This window comes from Capricornis sumatraensis, chromosome 13 (assembly GCF_032405125.1).
Source record: "Capricornis sumatraensis isolate serow.1 chromosome 13, serow.2, whole genome shotgun sequence".
In the NCBI taxonomy this organism is placed as follows: Eukaryota; Metazoa; Chordata; class Mammalia; order Artiodactyla; family Bovidae; genus Capricornis; species Capricornis sumatraensis.
This window is the reverse complement of record NC_091081.1, coordinates 58,239,408-58,253,196: the sequence shown is the minus strand read 5'-3', so window position 1 is coordinate 58,253,196 and position 13,789 is coordinate 58,239,408. Positions and strand designations below refer to the sequence as shown.

Genomic DNA, 13,789 nt, shown 5'->3' with positions numbered 1-13,789 from the left:
TCATTTAATTATTTGTATGCTGAATTCTTTTCCTGAGGAGAGTTGACATGTAATTCAAAAAGCTTACTCTTTGCAGGGAAGGAATGGAGACACAGATGTCGAGAACAGACTTGCATATGTAGCAGGGGATGGTGAGGATGGAATAAATTGAGAAAGTATCATTGACATGTATCCACTATCATAACCAGTGGGAAGTTGCTGTATACCACAGGGAGCCCAGCCTGGTGCTCTGTGATGACCTAGAGGGGCAGGAAGATGGGAGGTATAAGGGAGGTTCAAGAGGGAAGGAGTTATAATTATGACTGATTTGTGGTACAGTAGAAACCAATGCAAAATTGTAAAGTAGAAACCAATGCACAATTGTACAGTAGAAACCAATGCAAAATTGTAAAGTAATTACCCTCTAATTAAAAAATAGATAATAAATTAAATGGAATATATTTTAGTCATAAAAAATTCAATCTTGCAATCTGAGACAACATTGATGGACCTTGAGGGCATTATGCTAAGTGAAATAAATCAGACAGAGAAAAAATAAATACTGTGTGATCTCACTTATATGTAGAATTAAAAAAAAACAAGCTCATAGATACAGAGAACAGATTGGAAGTTGCCAGACACTGGGATTGAGTGAATGGGTGAAGGATGTCAAAACATTCAAACATCCATTTGTAAAATAATTAAGTCATAGGCATAATGACTGAAATTAATATTACTGTACTGCATATTTGAAAGTTGCTAAGACAGTAAATCTTGAAAGTTTTCATCATAAGAAAAATTCCGTAAATATGTGCAGTGTTGAATACTAACTAAACTTAGTGTGCAGATCATTTCATAATATAAATATATACAAATATCGAAACATTATGTTGTTCTTGAAACTAAGTCAAGGTTACATGTCATTATATGTGTGTCAGTCTTTCAATCGTGCCCGACTCTTTGCGACTCCATGGACTGCAGCCCGCCAGGCTCCTCTGTTCGTGGGATTTTCAGGCAAAGATACTAGAGTGGTTTGTCATTTCCTTTTCCAAGGGATCTTCCTGACCCACGGGGCTCGAACCTGGGTCCCCTGCAGCGCAGGCAGATTCTTTACTGACTGAGCAGGCAGGGAAGTTGCATATGTCATTATACCTCAATATAAGTAAATAAATTTAAAACAGCTTACTCAGTTGATTTTACTGTCAGTTTATTTAATTCTTAGAAGGAGACAGAAGTTACATCTTCCCAAATAATGATTTATTAATAAGAATTAATTCTTCCCTGGTTCAGACTCACTCAAAAATAATTTTATTTTTCCCCAGTTTTATTTAGATATAATTGACCTACAGTGCTGTATAAGTTGAAGTACTGTATAATTTTAAAATTTCTCCTTGTGAGGAAAACTCTTAAGATTTGCTCTCCTAAGAATTTCCATGTATAACATACAGCAGTGTTAATTACATTTACCATGTTGTATTTTATATCCCAGGTACTTATTCATCTTATAACTGAAAGTTTGTATCTTTTTGACTATTTTCATCCAATTCCCCCTCATCACTTTAATCTTACTTTACATTTGACAGCAGGTACATTTTCAAAATGGAAGAGACACCTCTCAATAATTTTATACTCCCTACTGTGATATAATTAGCTTTTAATTTGAGGAAATATGTACTTACATCCTTCTTCTCTTTCCTTAAGGATATTGTCTCCGGTAGAGTTAAAAGGGCTTAGTCAGACAAACCAGGGCTAACAGAAGGAACTCCTCGGGACCTTGAGTCCCATGCTGTATTTGATTTTCAAGGCACAGTTGATTCAAACGTTCCTTTAGTTCTTCCTGAAGATCTCACCTTCTAGTTGTTTACCAGATAAATTTTGTTGTTGTTGCTGTTGTTGTTGGGGACAGGCAACTCTTCCCAGAAAGAGAAGAGGAGGAGAAACCATAAATGAGTGTGGTCCTCAACCAAGATGCTGAAGAACGCCCCGAGACTTTCTGCTACCAGGTGAACGGGTCTTGCCCCAGGACAGTCCATCCCCTGGGCATCCAGCTGGCCATCTACCTGTCCTGTGCAGCAGGCGTGCTGATTACAGTCCTAGGAAATTTGTTTGTGGTGTTCGCTGTGTCCTACTTCAAAGCGCTTCACACTCCCACCAACTTCTTGCTGCTTTCCCTGGCCCTGGCTGACATGTTTCTGGGTCTGCTGGTCCTGCCCCTCAGTACCATCCGCTCCGTGGAGAGCTGCTGGTTCTTTGGAGACTCTCTCTGCCGCCTGCATACCTACCTGGACACCCTCTTCTGCCTCACCTCCATCTTGCATCTCTGTTTCATTTCCATTGACCGCCACTGTGCTATCTGTGAGCCCCTGCTCTACCCCTCTAAGTTCACGGTCAGGGTGGCCCTCAGGTACATCCTGGCAGGCTGGGGGGTGCCAGCAGCTTACACTGCCTTCTTGCTCTACACAGACGTGGCAGAGAGAGGGCTCCACCTGTGGCTGGAAGAGATGCCTTGTGTGGGCAGTTGCCAGCTGCTGTTCAATAAGTTTTGGGGCTGGCTAAACTTCCCTGTGTTCTTTTTCCCCTGCCTCATCATGATCAGCTTATATGTGAAGATCTTTGTGGTTGCAACCAAGCAGGCTAAGCAGATCAACAACTTAAGCAAAAGCCTTTCTGGACCTGCCAAACGTGAAAGAAAAGCTGCCAAGACCCTGGGCATCGCCGTGGGTGTGTACCTCTTGTGCTGGCTTCCCTTCACCATCGACACGATGGTCGACGGCCTCCTTAACTTCATCACGCCACCGCTAGTCTTCGACACGTTTATCTGGCTTGCTTACTTCAACTCGGCCTGCAACCCCATCATCTATGTCTTTTCCTGCCGGTGGTTCAGGAAGGCGCTGAAACTTCTCCTGAGTCGGGAGATCTTCTCACCACGGACTCCCACAATTGATTTGTACCAAGATTGACTGAATGTAGGCTTGTTGTTTTTCAGCCACTAAGTCATGTCTGACTCTTTGTGACCCCATGAACTGCAGCACCCCAGGCTTCCCTGTCCTCTACTATCTCCCAGAGTTGGCTCAAACTCATGTCCATTGAGTTGGTGACGCTATCTAACCTTACCTAGGGATAGGGTTTTGCAAAAAGCACGAGTGGAATGGTGCAGGTGGGCTGTGTGGTGTTGGATGTTTGTGGGCAGGCTTCCAGGGCAGCATGGTTTGAGCAGCGGGGAAAAAGACAAACTTCTTATTCTGAGAAGAGATACAGTGTTCTTCTCCTTCAATGTTTCTACAGAATGTAGGGAAAGGAGAGAGTGCCATCCTCTAAATGTTTATTGGATATTTCAAAACTTTGTGCAAATATTAACCTCCTTATTTATAACTTCCTTGGAGACAACTAAGATGCAGAAGTGAAGGGAAAGAAACACAGAGGGCAGTTTTCTGAGCTCCTGTCCTGGTCCTGTAACTTGGCAGCCCCAGGTCAGGATATTTTGACATCTTACCCCTCCCCTCATCAAAAAAAAAAAAAAAAATCAAGGGTTTGTTCTCTTTGCTCTCTAAGATGCCCTTAAGTTCAAATAATTGAGCTTTGTATAACTGAACTTTGGGAAAGATTGTTTGCATCCTAATTTTGCATCACTTTTCATCATCATGGTCAAGTGTTCAGACTGTCTCTTTTAAAAAATGGTCCCTTTAAAAATGCTGTCTCCTTGGAACCGAGTTGCTAAACAGGTTGATGATAAGCCAGGTTTGTTTCAATGTCTGTTTCAATGCTCATTGAGTAAATGTATTATATTCTTGAAGGAATGTTTTCTTTCTTTCTCTTTAATAATTGAAAAAGGAAAATGTGTGGCATATTTGTAGAGGGATGATGCTCCAAATCTCACCATTTTAATATTTTCTCCTTTTAAAAAATCATACAAGCTAGACCTATTTTTCCAGAGACACTGGTATGTGGATTTTCTTCAGAAAAATAAGTTGTTTATGCCACATGCTTGCTCAGAATTGAGTCATTCTTTACAGGAGCTATTGCTAGGAAGGATGTGTCTTTTATGTACATATTGTTTTTGTTTTCTTCCTAAATCTTTCCCTACAGGTCTCTAGTCAGTCTAATTCCATGTTTCTTAGTGACTTTTTCAGATTAATACTTACTTGGAAAACTATTTGTAAATTAATTTTAAGTGTCTGGTATACAGATATATAGATGATATTATAGCTGCAGATATAGACATAGACATAGCAATCAATAAATAAAGAAGTAAAAGTCATATTTTGGCAATGAAGTTAGCTAAAATGGATTTCTTTTAATTTTTGATGGAAGGATAACTCTTATTGATCCCACTCTTTCATAATTAAAAAATACATTTGTTGTAAAAATATTTTCCAATATATTTTTAATGTTTTTATTTTTAACAACAAAAACATTTTGTATTGTTGTATAGCCGATTATTGTATTAACAATACTAACAATAATGTATTAACAACATTGTATTAACAGGTGAACAGATGATAGTTTCAGGCGAACAGTGAAGGAACTCAGCCATACATATACATGTATCCATTCTCCCCGAATCCCCTTCCCATCCAGGCTGGCAAATAACATTGATCAGAGTTCCATGTGCTATACAATAGGTTTTTGTTGGTTAACCATTTAAACTATAGCAGTGTTCATGTACAAACTGCTATATTCAATGTATTTTTTAACACAAAATAGTTCTTTAAAGTAATTATTCTTTCTTTTGCATTTAACTCAAGCATTATGAGATAAATTACAAATGAATTACAATTCAAATTATCTTAGTACTACAGTTTTGAAACTTTAAGGAGCTTGGAACACCGTGTCTTAGATGTAGCAATAAATATAATTTGCAAAGTATGTCAGTCATTATTTTTAAAAACACTTTCCTCTTCCCTTCCTAGAATACATCCATACCCATTCCCAATCCATTAGGTATGGTGCTGTCTGTCCTGAAAGTAAGAATACTTAGCAGCTTCACAAGGTGGAACTCTGCAAGTCAATCACATCCACACAGCAGGAAATGATTCTGCTTTTGTACGAAACTGACCATTATTTTTCCTCTAAACCTCTGTCAATTTAATTACATTGTTTTCTTACAATTTAATCAAACCAGGTGATAGCTCATCCCCGCAGGTAGCATCTGAGAATATAGAAAACACATGAATATATGTGCTTAGTCGCTTCAGTCACGTCCATTTGCAACCTCATGGACTGTAGCTTGCCAGGCTCTTCTATCCATGGAATTCTCCAGGCAAGAATACTGGAGTTGGTTGCTGGGCCCTCCTCCAGGGAATCTTCCCAACCCAGGGATCGAACCCAGGTCTCCCTCATTGCAGTCGGATTCTTTTCTGCTGAGCCACCTGGAAAGCCCATGAATGTATATGTGTATGAGTATAAACATGAAACTTATATGTCTTATATATGATCAGAGGTTTTGAGCCGGGAAATTTCCATAGCAAGGTCCCCTTTGTATTGCTTCTGAATAGCTCTGTTCTGTAAAGTTAGTTCTGCAGAAGGCATTGGGAACCGAAAGGTCACACAAACAGTTGCCTACAAAGTGTGTGAAAGAAGCTGGTCCTTCCCCTACACAGACCTTTACAGTTTACATGGATTTACTCTGCAACTCTGATGGCTGCAAATTTGGAATTGTAGGGAAAGGTTTTGAGAATCAAAGGGAAGGAATACATCATCCTCAGTCTCGGTCCTTGGCACCTGTCACAGGATGGCACTGAGACTTTGTCTTCTCCACTTCCACCTCTATTTCATGCTTCTTTCTCACTGCAGTCTGCCCTGCTCCCTAATCCCTGGGAAGTAGCAAATGTCCTGGGTCCACTGATGTTGGGCTTGGCCATACATGTTCTGATCATTAAAATATGGGTTAATGTGGCATTCAGTTCAGTTCAGACGCTCAGTCATGTCTGCCTATTTGTGACCCTATGGACTGCAGCACGCCAGTTTTCCCTGTTTGTCACCAACTCCCAGAGCTTACTCAAACTCATGTCCATAGAGTCGGTGATGCCATCCAACCATCTCATCCTCTGTCATCCCCTTCTCTTCCTGCCTTCAATCTTTCCCAACATCAGGGTCTTTTCAAATGAATCAGTTCTTCACATCAGGTGGCCGAAGTATTGGAGTTTCAGCTTCAGCAACAGTCCTTCCAATGAATACTTAGGACTGATTTCCTTTTGGATGGACCGATTAGGTTCAAATCTTGATATATACACTTAAGAACATGAGAAAACAAGGTAAATAAAAGAACAAAAAAAGCAGTACCAATTGAGAACAGTATCAATTAGCTGAGACAGTGATTTTTCTGAGGAAGTCATTTTAAAGCTGAGGCCTGAAGAATGAGAAAGAACCTGTGAAAATCTGAGGAAAGAGTGATGCAAGCAGATGAGAGTCTGTGCTAAGGCCCTGAAGCATCCGTTTGGGGTAATGAGGGCATAGGAGTAGAAGCTCAGAGCATGGATGCTCAGAATATAGAAGCTGGAGCTAAATGGCTTAGATATAAATGCCCAAGGTCATCATTTACTAGAAGTGTAACCTTAGGCAAGTTATTAGCTTCTCAGTTGATCAGTTTTTTCATTTATAAAATAAGGATAATAATACTTCTGACTTCATTTTTTTTGCACATAACCATTTTATGACTTAATACATGTAAACCAAACCACTTATATATACTGTTTGCTGCTTGCTACCATTATAAGGATGGTTGCATTAAAGTAACATGTCTTGCACATCTTAATCTATTCTCTGTGAGTCAGAGAAGATACTTGTGGGTGTGTCTGGAATATCCATCATGTTTTAGGATGCACACATCTGGATGCCTACTGATTAAAAGCTGTAAGCCAAGGGCTGTTACTCAAATTCTAAGAAAACTGGTATGAAGATAGACATACAGTAGGCTTTTTGAAGTTATTATATTCAGTTCAGAAATTACAAGTGACTGTGATGAGAGAATTTGAAAAAGAACTTCAGAATATTCCCAAATTTCTGGACATACACAGGGTAATTAGCAAGAAACTAGGAGAGATGGAAGAAGGAAGATAAAAAAACAGAAAACTGACTGAGTACTCTGACATAACTAAAATCTTGGAGTCCTGGCTAAAGACACTAAAAAGGAAGGGGTTTCAAAAGGAGAACTACCCCCTGATAAGTTTATAATTTCTAAAAAGTGGAATATTTTCCCACAGATAGGGGGAAAACTGATTATGGAACATTAGCTCTGAAATCTAAAAATGCCAAAGCAGGATACTACGTCATGAGCCACATATGGAGGGTCTGAAGCACAGACCATCAGAGAGGGTCACCAGACTCACAGATCTGGGGTGGATTATTGTTATTCAAGCTTAGGGTAATGTGGACTTCTTTTTTCCCATTATGAGAAATGTCAATCTCTTACAAGATGGAATATACAAAGACAATCCCAGTGTGCTCCCATGGAAACCAGGTCATTTGCTTAGCATCCTGGAATGCTGATGCAATTATGAGAGAAAAAGAGCAAGGGAAAAAATGAGTGCTATTGTTGCATTTAATCAAATAATCACAAAATTCTAACTTGATAATGTGGTGAATTATATTAACTGATTAGAAGGGGAAATAGTGGAAACAGTGTCAGTGTTTATTTTGGGGGGCTCCAAAATCACTGCAGATGGTGATCACACCCATAAAATTAAAAGACGCTTACTCCTTGGAAGGAAAGTTATGACCAACCTAGATAGCATATTAAAAAGCAGAGATATTATTTTGCCAACAAAGGTCCATCTAGTTGAGGTTATGGTTTTTCCAGTGGTCATGTAAGGATGTGAGAGTTGAACTGTGAGGAAAGCTGAGTGCCGAAGAATTGATGCTTTTGAACTGTGGTGTTGGAGAAGACTCTTGAGAGTCCCTTGGACCACAAGGAGATCCAACCAGTCCATCCTAAAGGAGATCAGTCCTGGGTGTTCTTTGGAAGGACTGATGCTAAAGCTGAAACTCCAATACTTTGGCCACCTCATGCGAAGAGTTGACTCATTGGAAAAGACTCTGATGCTGGGAGGGATTTGGGGCAGGAGGAGAAGGGGACGACAGAGAATGAGATAGCTGGATGGCATCACCAACTCAATGGACATGAGTTTGAGTGAACTTCGGAAGTTGGTGATGGACAGGAAGGCCTGGCGTGCTGCGATTCATGGGGTCTCAAAGAGTCAAACACTACTGAGCGACTGAACTGAACTGAACTTCGGTGTTTCCTGGGGGTTTTGTCATTAACTCCTCAGACATTCCTGAGGGGTAGGGGTAGTAAAGGTAACTAATAATAACAAATCACATATATCTTCACTAACTTTGACAATAAGAAATAAATACAATATCCAGTCCAGGTAAAAAATTTTTTTCATGAATTACAAGGCAAGAAATTTATTGTGGCGAAAGCAAATTTGCCACAGATTTGCTTAAATTCTTATTGGATATGGAAAGTTGTTTTCAACTATATTCTAAAGAAAAAAAATAAAATAGTAATTATTAATAGTGGTATTTATTGCGGAGAAGGCGATGGCACCCCACTCCAGTACTATTGCCTGGAAAATCCCATGGATGGAGGAGCCTGGTGGGCTGCAGTCCATGGGGTTGCTATGAGTCGGACACGAGTGAGTGACTTCGCTTTAACTTTTCAGTTTCATGCATTGGAGTAGGAAATGGCAACCCATTCCAGTGTTCTTGCCTGGTTAATCCCAGGGATGGGGGAGCCTGGTGGGCTGCCATCTACAGGGTTACACAGAGTTGGACATGACTGAAGTGACTTAGCAGCAGCAGCAGCAGCAGCAGTATTTATTTAGAACTTAACTTGCGTATAATATTATTTTATATGTTCTGAGCTTAAAATTAAAATAGATATATGACAGGGCATTATGATAATATCTGATAACTGTAACATGGGTATTTAGTTAAGAGGCTGTTCTCTCTCTTCAGAAGATAGAAAACAGCTCTATTTTATGTGATTGAAAAGGTCAGAACATCTCCAGGTGTTTACATGCTATTAACAGCAGCATCATGAATAGCAGTTCATCCATCCCTGCAGCTGTGCAGCTCTGCTACGAGCACCTGAACGGATCCTGTTTGAAAACCCCCTACTCACCCGCATCCCGCGTGATTCTGTACATGGTGTTTGGCTTTGGGCTGTCCTGGCCGTGTTTGGAAACCTCCTGGTGATGACTGCCATCCTTCACTTCAAGCAGCTGCACTCTCTAGCCAACTTCTTGATCACCTCTCTGGCCTGCACGGACTTTCTGGTGGGAGTGACCGTGATGCCCTTCAGCATGGTCAGGTCCGTGGAGAGCTGCTGGTACTTTGGAGCCAGATTTTGTGCCCTTCACAGTTCCTGTGATGTGGCCTTTTCTTACTCTTCTCTCTTCCACTTGTGCTTCATCTCCATTGACAGGTACATTGCTGTTACTGACCCCCTGGTCTATCCCACCAAGTTCACGGTGTCTGTGTCAGGGGTATGCATCACCATCTCCTGGATCCTGCCCCTTGTATATAGTGGAGCTGTGTTCTTCACAGGGGTTCATGAGAACAGGATAAAGGAATCAGTAAGTGACCTCAGCTGCACTGGAAGTTGTCAGCTTGTTATAAATCAATTTTGGATTTTGACAGAGTTTCTATTATATTTTGTACCTACTTTTGTTATGATAATTCTGTATAGTAATATATTTCTTGTGGCTAGAAAACAGACTATAAAGATTGAACATATTCCTAGCAAAGTAGAAGGAGTATTAGGCATACACAAAACCAGAGTGACAGAGAGAGAAAAGCTGCTAAAACTCCAAGTATAGCATTTTTGATCTCATAGTTACTGGATATGATTGATTCATTTATTGATTTTTTGGGCGTGGTTTATAACACCTTCCTTGGTGGCTCAGATGGTAAAGCGTCTACCTACAATGTGGGAGATGTGCGTTCAATCCCTGGGTCGGGAAGATCTGGAGAAGGAAATGGCAACCCACTCCAGTATTCTTGCCTGGAAAATCCCATGGACGGAGAAGCTGGTAGGCTACAGTCCCTAGGGTCACAAAGAGTCAGACACGACTGAGTGACTTCACTCACTTCATATGTTTATGAGCTATTTTGCTGGTTTGTTTATTATAGTTCTGCTCTAAATCCTTTGATTTATGCTTTATTTTACTTTTTGGTTTAGGAGAGCAATAAAAGTTATTGTAACAGGCCAAGTGTTAACAGACAACTCATCAACCATAAACTTATTTTCCAAAGAGAGCTAATTTTCAAACCAAGGAATTTAATGATTTATTTGGAATTTCTCAGTAACTGTGGCATGCAATACATTCCATAAAAGTGTTCCATTCAGCTGGGGAGGAGAAACAATACCTCAATTTCAGCAGCATCACCTTCATGCTCTTACTTTTTTGATGAGTGAACATTTTTAATCATTTGACAGAAATATATTCAATAAAAATGCTTGACACAAATTTTCTAGTTTCTTCAAATCTGCATGCTTTCTTGCTTTGTTGTTAATGATTTTCCTTTTCTGGGCCTCTCTTTCAGGCTGACCTTTCCTTCACTTTCAAAAGTTTCTTAGTTCCATGTCCCATGAAATTCTTTTTTTCCCTGTCTTTTTTTCTAAATTCAGTTAACTTTGTTCTCATTTTCAGAGGCTTGTATCTTGGAGAAAGGTCTTTTGGTCCTTGAGTTAAGTCAGGGACCTTAAGAGGTCCCTGAGTCATATACATCAGCCATTTAGGACTCAGGGCTGGACTCATATAATTTGGGGATTTCTGTAAATGTGGGAATAGCCATGAACAGGTGGTGTTATTTCCACAACAGTAATTGTCTCTTTATGATCATTTTTCTCATCCCATCAAGTGTGTTATTTTACCTTCCAGTTATGACAGGGCAATTTTTTTCTATAAACACTATCCAAAGTTTGTCCACTATTTTCTTTTTAACTTTTTTTAATATTGGAATACAGCCAATGTATTAACAACATTGTATTAACAGTGTTGTGACAGTTCCAGGTTCACAGCAAAGAGACTTAGTCATACATATACATGTATTCATTCACCCCTGAAGTTCCCTCCCATCCAGGGTGCCATATAACATTGAGCAGAGTTCCCTGCACTATACAGTATGTCGTTATGGGTTATCCATTTAAAATAGAGCAATGTGTACGTGTCGATCTCAAAAGATGTTTGCTTCTTTCACTTTAATGAAAATACATTTTGTGTGCATGCTGGGGTCCAGCCCCAGTGGATCCAGGGTAATTCGAAGGGGAGACAGCGTGGTGTCTTAGAAAGAATTATTTAATTAGAAATATAAGAGAGATTAGGAAAAATAGTATAGTAGGAAAATTTAGTGGAGAAAAGAGGCTGAACAACTTAGTTTACACAGAGAACTAATAAAACCTCAGGACAAGAGGTTTGCACCATCTACGTTAGGCCACCGGCGCCCTCTTGAATAGTGGAGGGTGCCCCGCCTTAGGCTCTCTCGTGTGGGTCTTAGAAGCCAGGGCAAGTAAGTAGACTTGGTGAGCCTCCGCTTTCCAGATGGGAATTCAGCCCGAAAAGGAGAGGGAGGGAGAGGGAAAAAGAGAGAGAGATTTGACACAGGGGAAACCAGTCTTCCCAGTGACTGGCCCATCTTCTATTGTCCGGAAAGGCCTTTTATACTTTTGATTGTACGTAGAGATCAATGGATAATACAAAATTATGCAGTGTCAGCAGCGCTGACTCATCGAGACCAGGCTTTCTCTCTGCATACCTAGTGGCATACACAAGTCTTAGGTGATTTACATCATCTTCTGGCCAGAGGGCCAATTAACATTTTACAGCCCTTTTCTGATAAGGGTCTGTCAACCAGAAAACCTTAAAAGTGTTGTTCTTCCCAAAGTCTGGTACCACTCTCAGAAAGCACTAAATAAAGTTACATTCTTACATAGCAAGGACACAACAATTTATGACAATGAAAGAAGTACAGTAATTTATAACAAAGAGAAAATTCATTAACTTAAAAGTCTAGTATTGCTAACATCAAAACTACTATATTCCTTTTTCTGTATCCCAATTACATTGGTTAATATCCTTCAGGTGCCTAAAAGATAAAGAATATGGAGGCCTGGCAGCAAACATTAACTCAACAATGGAACCCTTCACCAAGCTAATTCTTAGCTCTAAAAGGCTCTATATCTTTAAGATGTTTTAAGCTTCGTGCCTCTCGTGGCTGGGGGGCTGTAAACAATTCACAAGTTGTAAAAGTTCCGGCAGACCGGTCAGGTAAGTTAGAAAGCCGTCAAAGGGGTTTAAACAGAGACATTCTTTTTATACGCAGGAAACTGTTAACTGGAGCTCTGAGTTAACTCTTTCCAGAGAAAGGTGGTCGGGGATAGCCCCTGTTATGTCAGAAGAGTATAATATAGCAGACAGTAAACAGACACATTTTGGTTTTGGGATAGATGCTCAGGCAGAGGACCCCTTGAGACCTGACTCGCCTTGCCCATCAGGTCTCTCCATGTGACCTTGTCATGGGTGGGATCTCCTGTGCTGGCTCCCGGCAGTGCATATTCCTAGTATATATTTTTCTTACCTAATGAAAATAAACTGTAACAGTGTCAATATATTTTAGGGGTTTTGTTGTTTAGTCTCTAAGTCGTGTCTAACTCTTTTGCGACCCCATAGACTGTAGCCTGACTGACTCCTCTATCAGTGGAATTTTCCAGGCAAGAATACTGGAGCAGATTGCCATTTCCTTCTCTAGGGGACCTTGCTGAACCAGGGATCAAACTCACGCCCCCTCCTTGGCAGGTAGATTCTTTATCACTGAGCCACCTGGGAAGTCCAATATTTTGGGGACTACATCTTGTGATTAAAACATCTCAGGAATTATTATATCTTTCTGTATTAAAGTAGTTTAATATTGTTTTGCAGCATGTCTTTAAAGCTTCCAAGGTGGATCAGTGGTAAAGAATCCACCTGCCAAAGCAGGAGACTCAAAAGACGTGACTTTCATCCTTGGGTTGGGAAGATCCCCCACAGAAGGAAATGGCAACCCCCTCCAGTATTCTTGTCTGGAAAATCCTATGGACAGAGAAGCTTGGCAGGCTGTGGTCCATGAGATTGCAAATAACTGGACATGACTGAGCAGAGCATGTCTTTAAGATTCTTCAACTCTTCCTTCACTAAAGATTATGTGCTGCATGGTGGGCCTTTATTAATACATTAAGCCTGATCCTGCTTTACTCAACTTCCACACTGATATCACACACTTGAGATCCATTCTCATATATATCCCTTGGGTTTCTGTCCATATAGATGGGCAGAATCCTACACGCTTCAGTTTGGAAATACATGTCTTCATGAGTCTCACTTTGTACCATTCCCTTTGGGTCCTGCTAGGACTGGGTCCTGATGATAGGTGAGGAGATGAGGACAGGTGTGAGGGGACGCCCCGAGGAGGGTCAGGTGCGTTCTTACAGTAACTACCTTGGAGGAGGACATTGCAGCTCCTTCAGAGAAAGGAAGACTGAATGCATTAGGCAGTGGGGGAAGGGCTGCTGCTTCTGCCAGAGAAGACTTGACAGAATTAGAGGTTGGAGGTAACCAGTTTCATTAGGACCTGCCTTTATGTCACCATCCTAGTTTCAAGAATCCCTTTCCTTGCTAATCAATGCCAGGCTTTCAGTGAAAGAGGCTCTAGAAATTTGAGAATTCTGTTTGCCTTGTAATTCAGGGCCCTACAGATTTAAGCTTGGAGTTTGGTTTTCAGAAACTCAGTTCTGTGACTCTAGGATATTAAGAGTTCTTTCAGAGCTTTT

The 13,789-nt window shown here is 40.5% G+C and overlaps 1 protein-coding gene and 1 pseudogene across 1 annotated transcript; both read left to right on the top strand.

Annotated features, from left to right (window-relative positions):
- The first annotated feature begins 1,925 nt into the window (after nucleotides 1-1,925).
- On the top strand, nucleotides 1,926-2,939 carry TAAR5 (trace amine associated receptor 5). Its single transcript, XM_068984856.1, has one exon. It carries the CDS (start codon nucleotides 1,926-1,928, stop codon nucleotides 2,937-2,939), a length of 1,014 nt encoding a protein of 337 aa, XP_068840957.1.
- A 3,238-nt stretch (nucleotides 2,940-6,177) lies between these two features.
- On the top strand, nucleotides 6,178-10,244 carry LOC138089566 (trace amine-associated receptor 6-like; annotated as a pseudogene).
- The last annotated feature ends 3,545 nt before the right edge of the window (nucleotides 10,245-13,789 follow it).

Coding starts and splice junctions, on each gene's coding strand:
- TAAR5 (XM_068984856.1), top strand. CDS start 1,926: ATGAGTGTGGTCCTCAACCAAGATGCTGAAGAACGCCCCGAGACTTTC.